This window comes from Micrasema longulum, unplaced genomic scaffold, assembly GCF_059751315.1.
Source record: "Micrasema longulum isolate JH-2025_06_02 unplaced genomic scaffold, ASM5975131v1 h1tg003079l, whole genome shotgun sequence".
NCBI classification, from domain to species: Eukaryota; Metazoa; Arthropoda; class Insecta; order Trichoptera; family Brachycentridae; genus Micrasema; species Micrasema longulum.
In genome coordinates this window covers 1,497-26,643 of record NW_028280180.1, presented here as the reverse complement: position 1 = coordinate 26,643, position 25,147 = coordinate 1,497, and the positions used below count along the sequence as shown (strand labels likewise).

The following is a 25,147-nucleotide window of genomic DNA, read 5'->3' as shown; positions in this document are numbered from 1 at the left end:
AATCGAAGTCATATTTTTTGTTTAATCGAAAACAGTAAAAATACCATATTAAAATATATTTGAATTTTAAATATTTTTTTTTATTTCACACTTTTGTTACTAACATTAACCTGTAGATAACATTATGAAAAAGTAATTTTTTCGGATACAAAAAACTTCAAAACAATCGGACGAAATATAAAATACACAAATAATCTCTATCGTTAATAAAATTTACTAGCCCATTTTACAATGTTACCATTTTCACTGTGGTATTTTAGATGACGCCGTGTTACTAAAGATATTTAAAACTCTCGGATAAAAGCTGTAAAAACCGTAGCACATAACGCATTGTTGGACTAAATATGCAAAAACGTGGAATATTCAGCTGAATTAAAAATAAAATAAACGTTCGCTTAGTTTTCGCAGAGAGATTGGATGAAATTCAAAATAAATTATTTTATGTAAATTTGTTCCGGAACTGAAAATTCTCTAAACTCGGTCTTTCATTTCAGAGTGTAACATTTCTGAGATAATTCGTTTACAGATGTAGTAGTTTGTAGCAAATTGTTTGACAAGACAGAATGGTTTAATTCATCTATTTTCTGGCAGGATATACAACAGGTAGATTGTTCCTTGCACAGCTCCTGAATAATGAAGGTCATTATTTAGAAAATTAGAGCTGAAAGTAATGGAGTCTCCCTCCGGACTAGATTTTGCTTTGTTTTATCTTCCGTCTCTTTCCACGCGTAGGAAATCTCCTTTATTAGAGCGAAAAGAAAAATGAGAAAAAACATTTAAATAATTGAAAGTGGCTTGTTTTAAACAATTTTTGATCAAAGATCTTTTTAGTGAGACCGTTAAGTTGTCTTAATCTATTTGGAATATCGCAATTCTTTACAGCCACGTTTTTCTAATCAAAACTGGAAAATTAAATGAAGAGCACCTTTTCGGTAAAAAGTATTAATATAAGTTTGTAGAAACATGTGTGAATAATAAATAATGAGTTTTTTGAAAATTGTAAACCCGTGGCTTCAAGAACAGTAGACGAATGCACTAACCATTACACTAGAAGGCGGGCTAATCCTTATTATTGGGTTTGATTCCTGGGCCTCGATTATGATGGGAAGATAAAGACGTCATACCTTCACCTTGACGGTATAGTTGAAGATAAATTCTCTCTAGCGATTATGAAGATACCCTACCGACCCCCCTTCAAGTTTTGGATATATACATCGATATGAAACAAGGGGAAGCGTACGTCACGTACACATATCTACGCACATAGCTTCAGTATGACGTCATAGTTGTGTATACGAGTAGTTGTATGAAAATTCAAAGTATCTCCTTCGGTAATGTGTAATTTGAAATGCGAAGAGATCGCTCTGTTAGCGTGTATTTAGTCAGTGATATATTATATAACGTCTATGGTTTTTAGTACGTAACGTACGCTGACGCGTTAAAAATACGTTTTCTATGCGCGCTTTTGCGTCCCGAATACCACGCGCTGCGTACAGGCGAAGTTGGAGGCAAAAGTTGAAGGAGGTAAATACTCGATTTGGGCTGTAGCGCCATCGAAGAAGATAACTAGTCATTAGGTAGTTTTTACACACTGTTTAATAATCACCATTGTGTCAATGTTTAATCATCCATATTTTTTCAACTCATTCTTCTGATATTTATTTATTTATTGTATCATTTTTTATCACACTAAAAACAATAATAAACATAATAGATAGACAATTGAAATGGAAAATTCATATCAGCAATTTAATTAGCAAAGTGGCGACATTATCGAGTCTTTTTTAAAAATCAAAATTTTGTTCCAAAACGGAAAAAATCTAATGTATGAAGCCTATGTAAAAACTAAAATATATTATATGCAACTACTATCGGGAACAGGATATTAAAATGACATAAAAAGACTACAAAGACAACAAAATAAAATATTAAAGTTAGTTAAATATGAACTTCCCTATCTAACAGCAACCAGAGAACTATATTTTGAGTTTGTCCAAATTTTTGTAGACAAGGACTGGATTCAACTCCCTGGAGAGCTGTTTATATTAACATATTACAACAGAGAAGAAGAACATTTAAGAGAAGGTGAATCTCACCCGCATTTATTTTTTTAATTAAAGGTTTCAGCTCTTTAACTTCACAAACATCAACGGATGAAAGAATTGAAGTAAAATATATGTTTAAATATGGACAGAATGTTGAATGTTACACAGTGTGTAAAGTAGCCACTTAAATCAGCCATTGACAGGTCATAAACCCTGTAGATGCCTGAACTTCTATATTACCTTATCTTAAATGTTCTTCATCTCTGTTATAATATGTTAACTAGAGAACTTTTTTTACAAACTAAGCATTTAAATATGAACTCTTTCAACTAGAATCATTGAAATTTATCCATAAATTAGCCACTTATGTAATTGTAGACAAAGAACTAAAACTTGTAAAAAACTGTAGTAAACATGGACACAATACGAGAATATCAGAAAAATATCACATACAACTTTCTAAAACAAGACAAGGACAGTCGATACTAATAAACCAGGGACTGAAATTATACAATAAACTACCAGACAAAACTAAACACAAGACTCAGACAAAATTTTCAAAAGATGTCAAAAATATTATTTTGAACAACAGAGTATGAATAAAAATGTAAAGATAATTTTTGTAAAATTAATGTAATAATCCGTAAGGGTTAATAAATACATTTTCAAATAAAAAACGTGTCCTCACTGGGGTTGCCCGCGCCGAGGATATTTAACAAAATACTTATTTAATTTTTTACATGTGAGAATAAGAGAACAAAGAAGATTGAATATACAGAGATAAATCATAAAATATTAAGTTTTAAGGACTACGTATTTATGTTTATATTTAATTTATGTAAACCTATATTATTTATGAAATAAAAAGCACAATAAAAGAACAAAAACACAGTATAAACTATACGTTTGAGGGGCTCGCATTTCATATTTTTTGGTTCCTTCGCGTATTACCTATTGCTTTTATGTATTTGAATGAATTTTTCCGCTGTTGAGATTTAGAAAAGTAGGGAAATTCAACCAATTTTGTACTGGGATTGAGCTAGGTTTAATTCGGAAAGTTACTTTCAAAGAAAACCCACACGGGGTCAAAAAATACACACCAAATGAAAAAATCTATTGAAAACCACTTAAACTACTCTCCGTATGATTGGATTTCCTAACTATACTCGCCAAATGTATTTTCATGGGTTTAGGCAGAAAAAAGCAATTTGATAAGTTGGCTATTTTATTTTCTTGTTTGAAATAAGAGAGATTTACGCAAGAGAGATTTAAGTCAAAGTTTTCTGTCATTCTTTTTTATTTTATTGCCTAGGATCTGTATTTCAAAGGTGGTTCGAGATCGTCGATGTATTTTTTATTTTACTTGATTTACACATTTAATTTCTATTCGCTCCACACAAGTCTCATGGATATTTCAGTGGAGAGATGTCATTTTTAATAAATTTTGAATGAGAGCAATTTGTTTGTCGCGAGAGACAAAATTATCAGTTCACTATGGAGTCCTGGTCCCGACCTTGATGTATGAGAGAAAAGTACGGACATGGAAAAACAGGAATGACAGTTGGCTGAATGCAGTTGAAATGCGATCTCTCAGGCGCATGTTTCGTAAAACTATATACGATAGATGCACAAATGTTGAGATTCGTACATTATGTAAGGCTGAGATAAGCATTACCGACAAAATCTAGAAAGTAGCTCTGCGTTGGTTTGGACATCTTGAGCAAATGGACAGCAAAAGAACGACTAAAAATATTTACGATGCGAATGTTGATGGATGCAGAAAAAGATAAAGACCGAGAAAGACATGGCATGACCAATTCCAACAAATACTTGAAGATGGACGTGTCAAAAGTCGGAATAATCGGCGCTCGTGCACGAGAAGATGTACGAATGTAGAGGAAGCGAGATCTGTATGCAAAGATAGAGTGCTGTGGCGTTCTATCCTCTCTGCCTACCCTTACGGAAAAACGGGGTTATAACAATTTAAAAGTGTGATGGGCTCTGAAAAATCAGGATTTTAGTTTAGAAGCCTAATTTTAGTGTCAGTTGATACATTAAACATTTATTTCTCCATTTTTTTTTCACCATAGCAAGTCTTCACAAAACGCTGAAAAACTTTTCTTTCCAGATTTCCCTGACACCATATTATTTACCATCTAAAACAAAGACGCCAAAACTAGATATGTTTGACATCCTGCATTTGGCCATCTTTCAACAGACACGCCATTCCATCTTTAGACATAGAGTATTGGTTGAAAAACAAAATATGTTTGACATATCATACTTCAAATCCCACTAGAAAATATACATAGTAGTGTTTTAGGACACCAAACTTAAGTGCGACCTAGAACAATTGATAACATCTTAATTCCAAAATTAAAAACCACAACAGTGCAACTTACAGAGGAATATTTTTATTTAATTAAATGAACGAAGTAACTTAAAAGTGCAGTCAGGAATACAGCATATTAAAGAAAGAAGTAAAAAATTATATTCACAAATCTTTTTCATAAAAAACTCAATGATAACACTGTAAAATTATTTGAAATTCATATTTTAGATTGAATATATTTGATAAATTAATTGAAAAATTATTGTAAGATGCCACTTCCCTTTATATACACAATATTTTTTATTTTTTTAAGTAATGGGAAATGTTAATATGTAAATCTATATAAAATTTTAATTATGTATATTTTTTCTGAATATATATATATTTATTAATAAATAAAGTTACATAAAATGAGACATGTTTTTTTTTCTGTTACAATCTACTTTTATATATTTAGTTAATGTTATAACTGAAATTTTCCAAAAAAGAGACTAGCTATTTTGCTTGTTAAAAATATTAATACGTTTCTTAAATCAAATGTCTAATCTTTATTTTTGTGAAACATTTAAGTTTGTAAGTGAAAAATCTTGATGGAAATTCATTGTAATTTATTATATAAATAAAACACGAGTGATACTTTAATCCACAAATTTGGAATATCCATATCCACATTCATTAGTTAACCCATAGAAAATTTGTTGATAATGATCCTTAAGATAAAAATAACTTTATTTAATTTACTTACATATAACTTTGAATTATCTATCCTTACCTCTGTTCTGTATAAATACATTTAACTCTTTAATAAAGATACCAGTCTCGAAGATGTCGCGAAAGCGATGAAACCGGTCACTGGATATTCCAATATTGTGGTAAAGTATCACTCGTGTTTTATTTCTATAATAAATTACAATGAACTTCCATCGAGAATTTTCACTTACAAACTTAAATGTTTTAAAGAAAAGATAACAATTATTTTAACTATTTTCCCATAAACATGCTTACTTTAAAACATTATTATTAAAAGTCAAAAGTCATTTATATAATAAATTTATTTTTGTGTGTGTGAATTAATTTTAGTTAATTTTATTACTTTTTATATGTTCTAATTTTCTTTTATCTTTTCTTTAAAAAAAATCTGTTTCTTATCTTTAACTCAACAATATTTCTTTAGCTCTATCTTTATTCTTGTCGTTCACTTAATCTTTATTATCACTTAAATTGATATAATTAAGCTACACAAATATTTGATATAATTTATGAAAGATGGTGGAGTTCTATTATTGAGGATATGTATAAAGAATGTTACCAATGCTTATTTACAAATTGCAATGAAATACAGCGAAATGGCATCTCTGTAAGCGGGTGGCGCATTATTGCCTTAAGGTAAACCTTTAGGCCTCGAACATTAATTTGTCGCGCCCACCACAGGTCTCGCACTATGGCCACGTGTGGCGTTTTTCATACGTTTTCGTAAGTTTGAAATTCGCTACCCTGGACGAGCCCTTACGCGGTACAACCAACACATTTCTATGTTTCTCTGTTGTGACAACACAACATTCCAGAACAGGGTTGAATACTATCAAGATCAAACCCAATAAAACTTACGTGGTACCACCAACACGTCCCTGTTCTTCTCCCTATTGTCTCCCCTGTGGCCTCCGGCGCAGTCTCCGATGGTGAACCGAGGAGTCTGGCGGCAGATCTGGGAGTACTCCTTCTGGTAGGAGTTGAGTCTCGTGGTAGGGTCCCTCTGGGCCTTCTGCTTCAGGCACTGAGAGAGCTCCTTGACGGGAAACCAGGACACGCCGCACACGATGTGCTCCTCCAAAGTGTCGTAAATGAACTTGTACTGATCCTGAAAAAAAGAGAGTAATCAGCAAATCGTGTTTATTTATTTCCACAAATTAATATATATTACATATCAACAATGTTCCAAGTGTGTCCAAATTTATGAAGACAGACTAAGGTTATTAAAACCTGAATTTATTGCAACAGAGTGGAAAAATATTTTCAGAAGGGAATATGGAAGTCTAGGGATTAACATGGTAAATGACCTGTCATTGGCTTGTTTAAGTGACCACTTGTTACACACTGTGTAACATTTACCATTCTGCTTATTTTATTTTTATTTGGGTAACCAACAATTTTACGTAAATATTTATAGTAAACTAGCGGTCTCGACAGACGTTGTCCTGCTCGTACGTTGGCTTGCCAGCTATTACCCAGACAAAAGACTTTTCATTGATAAGTAGGTGCCTAAGCAATTGTTTGTGATTAAATTCCAAAACTAAAAATTGATAATATTCAAATATTGAATTTAAGTAGGTACCTAGGTACTTGTTTATGGTTGAATTCTAAAACATAAAATATTTTTCAAATATGGCTTTCTTTTTTCAAACGTCAAACTCTGGACTTCTTACCAACAGAGAGGTGTACTTATGTAGAAATACGATTTTTAAACATGTATTAAGTTTAATATTATTTTAGTATTACCAAAAATTCAGTAAAAAGAAATAAATGAGTAGAAATTATGAGGAATTTAAGGAAAGAATCTGATTGAGATCCACAAAAAACTAATTTTGTTTGTAAACATTTAAAAAAAAAAAATTTCATATAGAAAAAACAACATTTTTTAATTTTTTTTGTAAATGCATTCTCCTCGAATGTAACCCTGGTAGATCGATGAATAAAACATTTATGCTCTTTACTTCTTTTTTACATTTTAGATTGAAGATTTTAATATCCACGAACACGCACAGCGCAAAGATCTATATTTCTCTGAAAACCGCACGTAAATCGGTTAAGCCGTTTAGGAGGATTTTAGTGACATCCCACGTACAGAGAAATTATATATATATAAAGATAAATAGATATATAAAGATAAATAGATATATTGTATAAACTCAGAACTAACAATAGATTTCCACAAGCGGGAAAAGGTAGTAAAGAAAATATAATACATATCTTCTAATCTATATAAAAGGCAATGTTCGAATGGTTGTCCTCGATGAACTGAATAACTACCGGACCGATTTACGTGCAGTGTTCAGATAAATGTGCATCTTTGCGACGAGAAGGTTTATAGCTCATAAGATCTTCAATTTATTAAGTACAAAAAAAGTTAGGAACGTAAATGTCACTTTACACACTGTGTAACATTCACCATTTTGCCCATGTTTACATATCCACATTTCCTCAGCTCTTCCATCTATTGACTTTTGTGAAGTAAAGGAGCTGAAACCTTTATTATGTGGGTGAGATTCATCCGGCTGAACCAAATCCAATGAACAAAAACCACTTAAACCAGCCAATGACAGGTCATAAGTCCTGTAAATGCCTAGACTTCCATATTCCCTTCTCGCAAATGTTTTCCCTCTCTGTTGCAATAAATTAAGATATGAAGGTATTGCGCTGATACTGAGTTAAAAAGCGATTCAATATTGTACATACATTTCTAAATTTTTTAAAATTCAACCTTAGTTTCAAATCTAGTGTTGTTAGTCATAAACATGTTGTTTTACCAGCAGGACATCGCATCATTTAAAATATATGCATTCGCTCACATGTTTTCCTTCACGGATTACGCCATTCAGTACAATCCCCTTAACAGTCTCACCGGAATAGCATAAATTTTACCGAGATGTGACTTAAATTACCGGTTAAAGCTTATGCATAAATTAAATTTGTAAGCCGCAGAAAAAGCGTTTTAATAATGTAAAGCTTTCTATGCTATTAAAATTTAACTGTGACGATATTCCAATATTCCTAGATCCAGGATGTTATCAGCATTCAGATTATTCGTAATAAGTGAAGCGAGTAATCCAAGAATCTGCGTATTGAACCGAGCCTTAATTATTGTGTAAAGCATGTAATCCAATTTTGTTTTGCTTTGGAGAATAGTTCCAATATGTGACGAGAGATGGCGTGTATATGGATTATAATATTATGTTTTATGTTTGTGTACGGGTTCTTAAAAATGTGTCATACAGACTGGGAGTTTTATTGATCGAGAAAATTCAGCTTCATGGCTTTGGTACAGGGCGAATGGGTGAAATGTGATCAGTTAAAAGCGCAGGCGTATTCATGAATTAAAAAAAGTTCAATGTCAGTATGTTTGCAATAACAATAAGAGAAAAAAAAAATCCTTTGATCAGTGTGAACAGAGATATTCTGAATCAGGTGGAAGAATTTGTGTATCTGGGAAGTGTGTTTACTAGGGATGGAAAGACCGAGAAAGATATTGAAAGGAGGGTGAGTGCCGAGAACAGGGTGAACGGTGCACTGAAATCTACTTTGGCAAACAAATGTTTTTCGCAGGAGGCTAAACTATCAGTTCACAATGGAGTTCTAGTGCGAACTTTAATGTATGGGAGCGAAGTATGGAATTAGAAAAATGATGATGAAAGTAGGTTAAATGCTATCGAAATGCGATCTCTCAGGTGAATGTGTGGTAAAACAATGAATGATAGGTGCACAAATGTCGAGATCCGTAAACTGTGTAAGGCTGAGACATGCATTATCGACAGAATCAAGAAAGGAGTGCTGCGTTGGTTTGGACACGTAGAGCGAATGGACAGCGAAAAAACTGCTAAAAGGATCTGCGATGCGAATGTTGATGGGTGCAGAAAACGAGGAAGACCGAGAAAGATATGGCACGATCAAGTTCATCAAATACTTGAAGATGGGCATGTCAAAAGTAGGAATAATCGGCGTGCGTGCATGAGAAGATGCAATGAATGTAGCGGAAGCGAGGTCTGTATGTAAAATAGAGTGATATGGCGTTCTATCCTCTCTACCTTCCACTACGGAGAAACGGCGTGATGGCTCGTTGTTGTTGTTTTTTTGCACATTGGCGGAATTTATTGTCATTTGGAAATAAAAAAAATCCGCTTCATTATTAATAATATTGACTTCAAACGCGAACAACAATCAAACGTCAACTTTCGACGTGCAGGGGGAACATTGATTTTCGTAAATTCTTCCGTGATACTTTCCACACGTGTCAGTTTTTATTTATTTATTTTATTCCATCTCTTTCCTGGATCCCCTTCCAGTCTCCTTCTGAACTAGTTACCCGATTCCAGATTCTTCATCATTTAATGTGTATTAGAGAATGTAATCTTAATAAGTTTATGTTTTTTATTTTCTTTTATTCAGGAAACATACAGTACGGGAAAATAGTTTTATGTATTTTTTAATTTAAATTTTCCATTGATAAACCCTTACGAGTTACATACATTTAACAAAATATTTTTACTTTTAAAATTCACATTCTACTGTTAATAATAATATATATAACATCTTTTGTAAAGGTTGTCTGAGTCTTTTGTTTTAGTTTTGTCTGGTAGTTTATTGTATAATTTCAGTCCATAGTTTATTAGTCTCGATTGTCTTTTTCTCGTTTTAGAAGTTTGTATATGATATTTTTTTAATATTCTCGTATTGTGTTCATGTTTACTACAGTTTTATTCGAGTTTTAATTCTTCGTCTACAATTACATCAGTGGCTAATTTATGAAAACATTTTAAGGATTCTAGTTTAAATAGTTTTTTTTTTTAAAAAGAAATATTTGCGTTCTTATAATTTACGCAAAAAAATAATTTTAAGGGTCATTTTCAACGAGTTGTAAATAACTCACTATTAGAAAATGGGAACCAAGTTGGGGTAGAGTGGGATTCGAACCACGGACCTTTGATCCGTGAGTCCCAGACACTAGCCACGGGACCACAACCCGACCCAGTTCACTTACTGTTGAGGTGGACCTCGGCTTTAGGCTCCGTCGGATAAATCTCCGGGCGTGGCTTTTGACCCCTTCATCATATTCTGCCTTGCTTTCCCACAGGTTTGATTTCACGTGTCCGAGGTATAACAATTAGGTGGTAAATAAGAAATAAAAATTCAATTTAAGATAAGCTCTGGTGGAGCATGTATATTTAGGCAACCAACTAAAATTAAACTTAAGATTACAGCTGTTATAATAAAAAATACGAATACATGCCGGGGAGGTCAATCCCTGCGAGCTAAATAATTGCCACAGCTAATCTAAACTATCAAATCATATTGCCCTGATAAGAAATTGTTTGGAAGACAAAAAAAAGGACTCACGGCTGACTGTAGTTTTCCTGGCTAGAACTGGAGCGGGGCTCCAGGTCGATTATGCAGTCTCCATGGTCTGGGGACGGCTGGGCACTGGCTCTAGCACTCGTAACTTTGTTGAAGGATTTATTGCACAATTACGCGTCGGCAATTATCCATACAATTAATTTTACCGCTCGGGTTCTTATTTAGACAGCGATAACTACGATCCCTGCCTCCCGTCTCTAGGCGACGGAATCGATGGCAATTAATTGCTGGCGGAGAAAATAATATTTAATTAATTCATTCCGCAATTAGCAATTATTTCGAGGAATAAGATTTTGTCCATCTTCAAAATGATGGAATCCGAACTATTCAGCGGGAATAAGTCCGCGATCCGACAAGATTGATCTACTGACACAAACCGAAGTAAAAGGACTTAGAATGCCTTAGAATGCTTTTGAACGACTTAGAAAGAACTAGAATGACTTAGAATCACTTAGAATGATGCAGAATGATTTAGCGTGATCTAGAAGAATGTTTCTAAAATTAAAGTTTTGGCTTTTATAGCATTTAATTAATAACATATTACGCTTGACAGTATGAGTGGCCAATAGCAAGAGCTAGACCTGTAACTGTCTTAGTGTAACATTAAATGTCCAATGAGAGACAAGATAATGCATACTTAAAATGGCCGTTAAGATTTTACCCCTACGTAAGCCAATAAGATCTATTTGCGGTCCATTTTAAAATATGTTGTGTTATGGTCACGCCCACTTCCTTTATTTGTTTGCATAATTCCTCGAACTCCTTGTGAGGTAACTGATGTTGGCGGAATGCAAAAAGGGACAGATCCTCACTATGGTAAACTTTTGTAAATTTAAACATCTGGCAGCTATATTTCATTGTGAGTTATTATTTCCTTTGACCATAAAGCTGTCTCAGCGAACATGTCCCTAATTTCATAGATAGGGTGACCACAATTTTAGTATTTTTGTAATAATATACCCCTTGAGTCTAACTATTTCTTAATTTTACGTATTAAATCTATACTAATATATATATAGGTAGGTTAGATATGTAAGAAAGTTATGTAAATCTACTACATAACACTTCCGGGGTCCTCGGGAAAAAAGGCGACGTGAAACGAAGCTATAGGGCTAAAGAAACCTAAACTAGTGTGGCGTAAAAATTGTCCTCCCCATACAAGTTTTCTGAATTCACAAATTGTACCTTATAAAATAGCTTAATACACAACATCTTAATTTAGAGAACATAGTGCAGACATATAATATTAACATATCGGGACATATAATATTAACATATCAACATATCAACATATTAACATAAAACATATCATATAATATTAACATATTGAAAAATATAGTTCCTTCTTGGATTATATTCCTTCCGAATATGAAACAAAAAATGGTTGGATAATACACACAATAAATTTAAGCATAATGAAAACAAGTACATGAACATTTATATTGGTCTACAAGTTGAATAGTTGCGTCTTACGTACTAACGATGTTGGTATTTTTGTTCATTTTCACACTTTTTATTTTTTTAAATCACTCGGAAAACTACCTTTTATTTCACTTTCACTGGGCAGATTCCTTAAATAAGAGGATTACACCTCATCACATTTGTTTCACTATTTGTTAGCTTTGGTTTATTCTGAAGATCGGGGGGGCCTCTGTGAAGATAGGTGTTTTCTTTTTAATCCTGGCAAAAATTATTATTAATGAACAAGATTTCTTGTATTTACCTGCCTAGGTGTAGACCAATATTCACAATAGCGTTGAAAATAAAATTTTAAATTATGGGAGAGACGAAACTACAGGGCTTCTAAACTAACGTTTATGTCGGATACGCATAATATTATAGTAGCTGTGGCATTTTTACAGGAAAATATTAGTACCTAATTACAGATGACCAAAACGTTATACCTTAAAGGATCTCTGATAGTCGAAAAAAATCATCCATATCGGCTACCTGGTAAATTTTGTAAAAATACACCCGTGAAGGGTAGTTATTACGTCATAGCGAAAAATGCAAGGTAAGACAAAAACAGATGTCAATATGTTTTCAGTTAATTCACTTAACATCGAAGTGATTTATAATATTTATTTAGACTTATTTCCTTCAAGTTTCTTTTAAATGATATTCTCGAGTAGCAAGATATACCAAACCAATGTTATAAAATGAAGTTGGCTCTAGAGAATATTTCGTTATTTATTTATTGCGTGGCCGTGTGCATGGCCATCAAAAGGAAAAAAGATTGTATTAAACGACAAATAGAACACAGCAATTTGGCAATAATTATTTTTTTAAAAAAGTAAAATAAACTAATGTTAGATATTATGACTCAATATCTAAGATTTAGGTGACGTATTTTAATTAATGAATACATAAAGAACAATATGACCTAAACATGTTCCCCACCAGAGTACGAGTAAAAACAATTATTTGGGTACCCTTGGTGTGCGATGAGGTCGAGAGAGGTGGTTCTTAGGTTACCGTAAAAACGCTATGTGCATTTAAAACTTTTCCTTTTCTCGGCTGCCTCACACCAAGGCTACTTAACACACAAAGTGACATCTTACAAATAATTACAAAACAATATTTTATTTTTACACAGTTTTTTTTTTTAAATGGTGGGTCAGAATCTTGCCCTTTCGATGCAATGTGCATTGAAACATATCCTAAATTAAAAAATTAGCCTAAGATTTATGGCTGATCATTTACAAATCTAAAAAAAATATAACTTTTCAGGGTGGCTCAAAATCTAGCCCTTTCAACGCAGTGTGCATTGAAAACATATCCTGATTTAACATTTAAAAAAAATGAAACACAATTATCCATTTTCAGGGTGGCTCAAAATTTAGCCCTTTCAACGCAATGTGCATTGAAAAAAAAAATGCCCTGATTAAAGATTTTAGCCTAATGATTATGGTTAAACATTTAAAAAATTACATACAATTCAATTTTCAGGGTGGCTCAAAATTTAGCCCTTTCAACGCAATGTGCATTGAAAAAAAATGTCCTGATAAAAAAATATAGTCTAAGATTTACGGCTAAACATTTAAAAAAATTATATACAAACATGAATTTCCAAGGTGGCTCAAAATTTAGCCCTTTCAACGCAATGTGCATTGAAAAAAAATGTCCTGATAAAAAAATATAGTCTAAGATTTACGGCTAAACATTTAAAAAAATTATATACAAACATGAATTTCCAAGGTGGCTCAAAATTTAGCCCTTTCAACGCAATGTGCATTGAAAACTTATCCTGATTAGACGTGACATACATTTTACATACCGTATTATTAAACTAATAAATAAGCACAAAGTTTTTCAAGAAATATTTACATAAGTACATAATTATGAGAACCTGCTCACTTTTCAATAAACACCGTTTCTTTTTTATTTATAACAACGGTATGCCGTGTGCAAATCTTTATTTTAACTTTAAGACTTTCGCATTCAGTTTTTTATTTGCAACATACCGTCCGATCAATCAATTTTACGTTAATACATTGTGCAAGTTCCGTTGAACTTTGTTCGTATCCATTCTTATTTTATGGATGATAAAGGCCTGAAAAGGAACAAATACGTAAGTAGTTGAGCGCCAACGATGTTTTTATTCGGCTTGGCCGACAAGCAAACATGTAAACTTGTAACCATTTCGAAAAACATAGTTATCCTAGCATTTTTTAATATGTTAAAAGACATTGTGAATTCGACCAAATAGCACTTATCCTGCCATGTCCACAAGAAAATTATGCATTCTTCATCTTGGAGACACATTTCCAACAAAAATTATGAATATTAACTCGTTCTATGATGAACGGCTTCTTAACGAACACCCGAGTTATTGTTCGGCACTCCTCCTATGGTGTGCGGCTTTTTAACGAACACTTGAGTCATTATTAGATCCTCTTTCTATGGCGTACGGTTTTTTAACGAACACCGGAGTCATTATCAGATCCTCCTTCTATGGCGTGCGGTTTTTTAACGAACACCAGAGTCATTATCAGATCCTCCTTCTATGGCGTGCGGTTTTTTAACGAACACCCGAGTCATTATCAGATCCTCCTTCTATGGCGTGCGGTTTCTTAACGAACACCTGAGTCTTTGTTAGGAACTCCTCCTTTGGTGAGCGGTTTTTTAACGACCACCTGAGTCATTGTTAGGAACTCCTCCTTTGGTGAGCGGTTTCTTAACGAACACCTGAGTCATTATCAGATCCTCCTTCTATGGCGTGCGGTTTCTTAACGAACACCCGAGTCATTATCAGATCCTCCTTCTATGGCGTGCGGTTTCTTATCGAACACCTGAGTCTTTGTTAGGAACTCCTCCTTTGGTGAGCGGTTTCTTAACGAACACCTGAGTCATTATCAGATCCTCCTTCTATGGCGTGCGGTTTCTTATCAAACACCTGAGTCTTTGTTAGGAACTCCTTCTTTGATGACAGTTCCTTGTAAGAGCATCCTGCCCTATTATAACCGACATCCTTATCCTTATCCTTATCATACTTATCTCCGATTGGTTCCTAGTAGAGGGTTTTTATCTCTTAGCAGAACAAACCCTAATCACTAATCTCAGTGTTCGGTTCTCTTTCAACCCGAACTTGTAGTCGTTGCCGCTGAGATACAGAATTCTTTATCTCCGATTGGTTCCTAGTAGAGGGTTTTTACCTCTTAGCAGAACAAAACCTAATCACTAATCTCAGTGTTCGGTTCTCTTTCAACCCGAACATGTAGTCGTTGCCGCTGAGATACAGATGAGTGCAGACTTGAAATCTATGTTCCTCGCTTAATGATGTCTTTGACGTGGAATTTACCAACAATTTTTCCATGTACGTCAGAAAGTTGGTAAATATTGTCTGAAATTCTTTTAGCTACTTTGTTCTTAACAAACCGTGGAGCTAATTTGGCAGAAAAATATTCTCCTGCTTTGCTCTGTACAAAATTTCTTCTCCAAACTATATCTCCTTCTTGGTAAGTCACGACTTTTCTCCGAAGGTTATATCTATCTGCTCCTTTTTTAAATGATTCCGCCAAGGCATCATTTACCTGCTCGTAAATTGCCTCTAGTTCTTGCAGACGCTCTGCATATTCTAAACGATGTGCTTCCAGGTTATTGTCTTTATTTGAAGACTTAGGGACCGGGCGCGCATGGAGCGAACCGTGTGCTACTTGCTCGTAACCGTGAAAATAAAAAATATGGAGTAAAACCGGTTACAATGTTAACCGAATTATTCAGGGCGGCTTGAATCTGGTCCAACTTATCACACCACGAACGGTGGTCATTTTCAACCATGATAGCGAGAGCTGTACCAATGGTTTGGTTATATCGTTCTACAGGATTATTCATAGGTGTGTAGAAACTATTAAAAAGGATATCATTGATACCAAATTTACTCATGGTATCTTTGAATACTTTCGAAGTGAATTGCTTCCCGTTGTCACATACAATAGTGCGCGGCGCTCCACATGGCAAAAATATTCTGGCCTCTAATAATTTGGTGACCGCTGTTGCTGTTGCGTGGCGTATCGGGAAAATCCAACAATACTTAGTGAATACATCCACAACGCTCAGAATATACATGTTCCCATGATAACTTTTGGGAAACGGGCCTATGAGGTCAACCGAAAGCATTGTCATTGGTCTGTCAGTTCTTTTGGGGTTTGACATATGTCCTAAAGGGGCTGTCGTGGCGTGTTTGTATGCCTTGCATGTTTCGCATTTTCCAATAAGTTTTCTTACTTGTTTAAATAATCCAGGCCAGTAATATCTCGTTTGTAGGGCCTTGAAAGTTTTAAACACGCCTCTGTGTGCAGCCGTGTTAGATGCATGGTTTTCCGTTATGAGTTTAAATCTGTCTTCTGATGGAGGTACGAGCTTCCAAGCATAGTCTTCGGTAAGGGAAAGATCCGTTTTACAATGTCGGTATAATTTTTTATCTTGTACCGAGAAGTTAGAAAATTTCTGTGGGTTCTCTAGGCATCCTCGGTATACCTTTAGGTACCATTCTTCTGCTGTATCTGGCGTAGGAGGTTCTACCTCAATTGCGGCAATGTCTAACCTTGATAATGCATCAGGCACGACATTATCTGTGCCCTTCCGATGTTTTATGCTGAAGTCATATTGTGATAGGCGAGTTGCCCATCTAGCCAATCTGCCCGTAGGGTTGTCTAAAGAATGAAGCCATTTTAGACTGCTGTGATCCGTGACTACTTCAAACTTTGCCCCTTCTATATACCCTCGAAAATGTGTAACTGATTCTAGTACGGCGAGTAGTTCTTTTTCTGTGATCCCATAGTGTTTTTGTGCTTTGTTAAGGCTTTTGGAAAAATAAGCTATAGGATGCTCTCCGTCTTCAAATACCTGAGTGAGTACTCCACCTATTCCTGTGTTAGAAGCGTCTGTATGAATTGTAAACTTTAAATTAAAATCAGGACAATTAAGAACGGGTGCTGACTGAAGGGCTAACTTTAAAGCGTTAAATGCGGTTTCCGATTCATTGGACCATTTGAAATTGCTTACACCTCTTCGACTACCAGTAATTTTGTTGAGAGGTGCTGCCGTGTTTGAAAAATCTTTGATGAATCGACGGTAGTATCCGGCTAAACCTAAAAAGCCCTTCAATTGCTTAGAGTTGGTAGGCCTTGGGTAGTTGATCATAGCTTCCACCTTTAATGGGTCTGTACGAAGGCCTTCTTCATCAACGATAAAGCCAAGGTACCTTAAGCGCGATTTACAAAATTCGCATTTTTTAAAGTTGATTGTTAACCCTGCTTCTTTTAATCGACGATATACTCGCTCTAATGTTGCCACGTGATGTTCAAAGGAGTCGTTTATTATAATTAGGTCGTCCAGGTAACAAAAGAGCTGTTCATCCATTTCTGGACCAAACAGTTTATCGACTAGGCGCTGCAGCTCAGCCGGACTATTTCGGAGACCAAAGGGTAATCGAGTAAACTCGAACATTCCGCGCCCTGGAACTACAAAGGCTGTCTTTTCACAGGATTCGTTGTCCAGTGGGATTTGCCAAAATGCTTTGCTGAGGTCAATGGAGGTTATAAATCTAGCACTGCGAAGTCTATTCAATATGCTGTGTATAAACGGAAGTGGGTATGCATCAGGTTTAGTAACTGCATTCAATCGTCTAGAGTCCAGGCAGAACCGAGCAGTACCATCCTTTTTCGTTACTAGTAATGTGGGGTTGGTCCAAGAGCTTCTGCTTGGGCGAACAACCCCTAGTGCGAGCATTTCGTTTAATTCTGCTTCTAGTTGAGCCCTTCTTGTTGGTGAAAGGGGATAATATCGTTGTTTAATGGGTGGTCCATCTGTTTCAATGTGGTGTTTTACCAAATGTGTTAGGCCTAATCCACATTTTTCGTACGAAATGGATTTGAAAAGGGCGATAGTGTTTTCTAACACGGTTGTTTGCGAAATTGACAAATTTGTTATTGGTATGATGGTGCGGATTTCGTTCACAGATGGTATATCGGTGGGTAAGTAGCTTTTGTGGCCGAAAATTTCAGGGGCTATTCGAAATAATTTCCAAAAATCTACGCCTAAAAAGAAACGATCTAATAGGGAAGGAATGACGAAAAAATTTATTATGTGGGTCTGGTGATCGCAGTATACTGGTAGAGAAATTACGCCTATTACTTTATGTGGTTTTTCTATGGCGTGCGGTTTCTTTTACTACATATTGGATGTGATTTATTTTTTTTGTCGGTTTAGATTTTTTGATTGACAATGGGACTACCGGTGATGCGACACTATTTGCTTTGTTTAATGATTTATTTATTTTAATAATAATTAATTTATTATATTTCCTAGCTTTATTTATCAGATCCTTATTTGTAAAAAATGTACAATTAATTTTCCGTTTAGTTAATTCAGCCCTTAATTCATTGGGCTTGAGCGAATCAATGTTGGCTATCGTTGATGGTGGCTTCATTTTGTATTAAATTGCTAATGGAATTAATTGATTTTTAACAATTGTCACCTGGCAATAAGCTCGCTTATCACGAAAAGGTAACGTGGCTGAATAAACGACAAAAACTTTTAAAGAAATAGTAAATAAAACTGACAATGAAAATCATGGTCACCCTACGTTTGTGATTTTTTTTGTTATTGTCTAAATTTATGAGCCGCCACTAGGGTGGTCAAAAAAAATGACCTACAATGTAACTGGTGCACCCAAACTAACGCCTCAAAGAATGTTTTCGATTTTTAAAACTTTTAAACTTTCGGTTTCCTCCTTGTTTGTTTAATATAAAATCTATATCTAATGGAATTAACTTTATTTAAAATATCATCCCGAATGTAGTAGGTATATTTTAGTTTGTATTACTGTATACAATAAAATTCGGTAAGCCGTGTGACGAAATCAAAATGACCGTATGTTTCAAACAAAACAGATGCAGAATTGTGCTTGTCAATTAATTTATTTATTGAAAATAATGTGAATGATAGAGTTTATAGATTTACAATAATATTTTTCACGGCAATTTTTAACAAACATTTAAAATCGGCATTTTTTATAACTACGGCGGATTAAGCATAAAATTATTTTAATTACTTAATGATTATCCGTTAATAATTGAATGTTAATAATTATTAAATGCATAAATAATTTACGAGAAGTTAGGGCACTCGATTCACAAATTATTAAATACATATAAGTCTAATCATTCATACAATAAATAAATTGAAACAAAGAGTAATATTATAAGGAATAAATAGATTGCAATATTGTTGAATATTGTCGTTGTTTTTCTTCATTTACGTTTAAATAAATATTTATCGTAAAGTATGCCAGGATAGACGTGTATGGCGGTCCATTCTGTCTGCCTACCCCTACGAGAAATGGGGTGATGGTAGTAGTAGTAGTTACAATAAATATTCTACATGACCCTAGTAAGAAGCCAGTTAGAATATGGGTCCTCAGTTTGGTCTTCTTATTATGTTACCCATATAACAGTATGGAAAAAATCCAACATAATTTTTAAGATTTACGTATTTCAAATTAAACAGTCATATTAAATAATGGTCTTACAGTTTCAAACATTTAAATTGTGCGAATTTTTATGTGAGACAGCGAGAGGCGAGACAAAATACTTCTCTTGCTGTTGCTTTGCATAGTTCAAACTATGACAAATACTCACCTATTCCACGGTTCCATATGTTATCAAATAAACATGGAAATCTAGGTTTACTTTATTTATCTTTTTAATAATTAAAATCATTACTTTTTAATCATTTCTTTTGAAAATTATAAAAATTTACTAAGTATTATACTTGTTTTTACTGTGTATGCTATGATACATCGCCTTATGATTGATATTAATGGGTACCTAATTATTAGACCAGGGTTTTAATTTTTTTTTTAAATTAATACGTATACACAATTTACAGATTTAATGTCTATCTAACATATCCTCATATATTTTTATTTTTCTATGTTTGGCTTACATATTTATGCAACATATTTTTTTTTTTAATAAATTATTTACATACTTTTTAAAACACCTCTTCCCTATGAAACCAAAATCCCATGGAATGAGGCCGAATACTATGAAAAAACGTTGGGCGGCAGTGTTGAGGTGGACCTCGGCTTTAGGCTCCGTCGGATAAATCTCCGGGCGTGGCTTTTGACCCCTTCATCATATTCTGCCTTGCTTTCCCACAGGTTTGATTTCACGTGTCCGAGGTATAACAATTAGGTGGTAAATAAGAAATAAAAATTCAATTTAAGATAAGCTCTGGTGGAGCATGTATATTTAGGCAACCAACTAAAATTAAACTTAAGATTACAGCTGTTATAATAAAAAATACGAATACATGCCGGGGAGGTCAATCCCTGCGAGCTAAATAATTGCCACAGCTAATCTAAACTATCAAATCATATTGCCCTGATAAGAAATTGTTTGGAAGACAAAAAAAAGGACTCACGGCTGACTGTAGTTTTCCTGGCTAGAACTGGAGTGGGGCTCCAGGTCGATTATGCAGTCTCCATGGTCTGGGGACGGCTGGGCACTGGCTCTAGCACTCGTAACTTTGTTGAAGGATTTATTGCACAATTACGCGTCGGCAATTATCCATACAATTAATTTTACCGCTCGGGTTCTTATTTAGACAGCGATAACTACGATCCCTGCCTCCCGTCTCTAGGCGACGGAATCGATGGCAATTAATTGCTGGCGGAGAAAATAATATTTAATTAATTCATTCCGCAATTAGCAATTATTTCGAGGAATAAGATTTTGTCCATCTTCAAAATGATGGAATCCGAACTATTCAGCGGGAATAAGTCCGCGATCCGACAAGATTGATCTACTGACACAAACCGAAGTAAAAGGACTTAGAATGCCTTAGAATGCTTTTGAACGACTTAGAAAGAACTAGAATGACTTAGAATCACTTAGAATGATGCAGAATGATTTAGCGTGATCTAGAAGAATGTTTCTAAAATTAAAGTTTTGGCTTTTATAGCATTTAATTAATAACATATTACGCTTGACAGTATGAGTGGCCAATAGCAAGAGCTAGACCTGTAACTGTCTTAGTGTAACATTAAATGTCCAATGAGAGACAAGATAATGCATACTTAAAATGGCCGTTAAGATTTTACCCCTACGTAAGCCAATAAGATCTATTTGCGGTCCATTTTAAAATATGTTGTGTTATGGTCACGCCCACTTCCTTTATTTGTTTGCATAATTCCTCGAACTCCTTGTGAGGTAACTGATGTTGGCGGAATGCAAAAAGGGACAGATCCTCACTATGGTAAACTTTTGTAAATTTAAACATCTGGCAGCTATATTTCATTGTGAGTTATTATTTCCTTTGACCATAAAGCTGTCTCAGCGAACATGTCCCTAATTTCATAGATAGGGTGACCACAATTTTAGTATTTTTGTAATAATATACCCCTTGAGTCTAACTATTTCTTAATTTTACGTATTAAATCTATACTAATATATATATAGGTAGGTTAGATATGTAAGAAAGTTATGTAAATCTACTACATAACATTACTTTTAATTGCTGTTAGATAGGGTGAATCATATACTAACTTTAATATTTTATTTTGCTGTCTTTGTAGTCTGTTTATGTCATTTTGATGTCCCGTTCCTTATAGTAATTGCATATAACATATTTTAGTTTTTACACAGGCTTCGTACATGATTTTTTTTCCTTTTTTGGAACAAAGTTTTACATATATATTATATATATTTTACACAATTAGACTTAATTCTAATGGACCAGTGAAGATTCCATTTTATATAATAATTATATGTAAGGTTATCAATGAAAGTACAAAAGAGAGAGAGAGAGAGAGATGTAAAAGCTTTAAGTCCCCACTAAAAAAACAGTTATTTTTTAAAATTCATTAGGTCTTTTTAAAAATCAATATTGACCTGATTTTAAAAAATTTAATTCAATTTTTTACCGATTCACCTTTTTGACCAGTAGCTCAATCCCAAATAACTATCAACGTGCTTAAAAACATGCTTAGCATTAGAGCGATCACAATGAACATGCTTAAGTTATCGCAGTCATAAGTCAACGCGTGTGTTATCTCTAAGTCAACGCTCGTGTTGGTTTGTTTTTTGTTTCCCTCGTAAATAAGTACAGTTCATTGGCGAAAAATCAGCGTTTACTATAAAAAAATAATACAATATATTGCATTTGCAAAAAAGTAAGGAGTATCTAATACAAAAAAGTAAAAATAAAATTACAATTACCACGACGACTGCTTTTCTTGACATTTGGCTTGCCAGCAGCCGGCTGAATGCAATAAATAGCATGATAAATAATAAATAAATAAATTAATTAAAACAGCAGTTTTGAAGTATTTTCCATATTTAGACCGGTAAAATTCAAATATGTGATTGCTCAGCAGGATTATACGTCGCGAAACGTAAATATTTTTACATTTAATATTAGGTGTACACGGATGTTCCATTTTGATCGTGAATATGATAAACAACCATGGTGGGAAATTGTTATCACGTCGCTTATTAGCACGTCGATAGTTATTTGTGATTGGGCTACAGTTCGTTTGGCCGGAAGATATTGTTTTTAGCAATAAGTGCACCCGAGCACTTGTATTTTCAATATGAACAATACTGTTAACAATATGTATATTTTTGGGGTGATCTCGTGTAAGTTGGATTCGTTTCGACGCCGACGTTGAAATACATAAACACACAAATCATCATCATCACCATCATTCCGTTTCCGCCCCTTATGGTGCATAGGGCACTGCATTAGTACACCAATCGCAGCGTATCTTAATCATTTTTGTTACATTTTTTTTTTAACATTTTTTTTTGCACCACAACAGGCCAGGAGGCCTCATTACAGTGGTGAATTACATCACAGAGCACCCAGGCTTGAGAAGAATCACATTTTTAATTTTTGTGTTCTCACCGGGAATCGAACCCGGAACCTTCCGTGCGTGAGTCAAGCGTCTTGACCACTACACCACGGAGGCCGACGATCAGTCATACGCTTCAGGTACCAGTCCAGGAACTATGAAATATTCTAGTGTGAAAACACCCATTCAAATAAATATTTCACACCAACCATGTCGGGAATTGAACCCGAGACCTCTTGGATGGCAGGCTGACGCGCTGACCATTACACCACGAGGCCGACAAATTACTAGTACGTAAATATTTATTTTTCTATAAAACACACAGTTTACCTTGAAGATGGCTCCTTTAATGGCAGCTGAAACGTCAGTGGTTAGAACGAATCCAACTTACATGAAATCGCTCGAAAAGATACAAATGGAAATTATTTGTCTTTTTCGATTATTCATTCAAGATTTTTTGCATCACTGATATTTAAAAAGAAAAAAATATTGTTAAATCGTACAATTTTTTGAACTTCTAGTGGTGGTATTCTGGATCTTCTCTACCCCCTTGAGAGTGATTTATTTAAAGCTTTTTATTTTTTAAATCCAACGACACTTTGGTTCATATAATGGCCACTCTGATGTTTTCAAATGGTGTGTAAAACTGTTTCAAAAACGGAAATCAAACTAATGCGGTTTGGTCAATTCAACCTAATTAAGTGTTTTGGGTGTTTTGGTCGCAATAATGTTCTAAATGAAAATCATCATGTTTGATTTTACGTGTTCATATTTTTTGACGTTTAATAATCAGTGTAACCAAATATAAGGCAAAAATTAGTCGCACGGAAAAAAACATCCCCAAATTAACCGCTCTCTAGAGGATAGAGAATATTCACAATTGAACGTAGTTATGCAGAAAGCAGCCAGCCGCAGAAAAGTGAAACTGAGATAATAGCACCTTTGTGAATAGAGTGAATAAACAAATGTCCGCAACATTTGGAAAGTTTAAGATTTTAACAAATGATAAACAAGGGATACATGAGTTTTTTTTTACATTCCAAACATGAATTTAATTATGTATTTGACCAGTTTTGATGATTTTTAAATTCGTTAAGATTTTCTAGTACTGTGGGTGTTTTCTGCAAATTGAGAAATACCGTTTTTGTGATTGAGACCATTTTCAGAAGGTGATTAAAACCACTTTTTGTATGAAAGCGGTCTGGCTGTTTTTAGCAAAACATAGAATTGACCTTACTGCACCCGATAACATCAATATATCATTTTTTGAAAATTGTAGACTTTCTGTTTTTTTTTTTGCATAACAACGTTCAATTGCATCCCAGGAGTTACATAAAAATTCATTTTTAGCCAGAAAAATATTTACATAAAGGTATAGTAATAATATAGAAATATGGATGGATAATGAGGATCGTCGTTTGTTATTAGATATGGGGATTTTACATGACATTCTTAATGGACGTCCTGATAGTCCTGTTCTGGTTTATGAGTTGGCCCTTAACGGCTACCGCACCCGTCACACGAATCTATCTCTTTTCCATGTATCACAGTTCGCACCAACTATGCACAGAACTCTCCTCTGATTCGCTTGACGCGTAATTATAATTTATGTTTCAATAACATAGACATATTTAACTGCGGTAAACTCACTTTTAAAACCAAAATTAAAAAACAATTATTTGAAAAAAAAAATGTTTCTTTATAAAAAAAAAATATATTTTTTATATTAAATAAATATAAATTTAAGTTGTTTCTATTCACTCATATCAAACACACACACTTACCCTGTCCCTAAACCTACCCTCACACCCATATACAATCACACACATATTCACATACCTACCAAAACCACACTCCACTTTTTTACACACGCATCCTCACACAAAAAAAAAAAACGCACACATGCACTTCTAAGAATTATATCTAACTGAACTGGATTTTAATAATTGTATTTATGTGGAAAACTGATTTGGCTTTATTTTATGTTTTTTTTATAATGTTGTGTATATTTTTTTGTATTGCTGTTGTTTTTCTGAATAAACAAAAAATAAATTAAAATTAAAATGTATGTAACACTAAAACAAAACAGCAAGTTAAGTATATTTTATTATATAAATTAAAGACGAGTGATACTTAATCCACAAATTTGGAATATCCAGTGACCGGTTTCATCGCTTTCGCGACCTCTTCGAGACTGGAACCTTTATTAAGGAGTTCAATGTATTTATACAAAACAGAGGTAAGGATATATAATATAAAATAAAAATAAAATACTTAAAATAA

General features: G+C 34.0%; 1 protein-coding gene across 1 annotated transcript in view; it reads right to left on the bottom strand.

Moving 5' to 3' along the window:
* Positions 1-14,492, bottom strand: part of LOC148271126 (receptor-type tyrosine-protein phosphatase U-like) — a 37,871-nt gene extending 23,379 nt beyond the window's left edge. The window contains exons 1-2 of the mRNA XM_088241805.1: positions 14,430-14,492; positions 5,986-6,235 (exon numbers count right to left, since the gene is read on the bottom strand). Of these exons, the coding sequence (XP_088097931.1) occupies positions 5,986-6,235; positions 14,430-14,492 (313 nt within the window). The remainder of the gene's footprint in view (positions 1-5,985; positions 6,236-14,429) is intronic.
* Between the last annotated feature and the right edge of the window lie 10,655 nt (positions 14,493-25,147).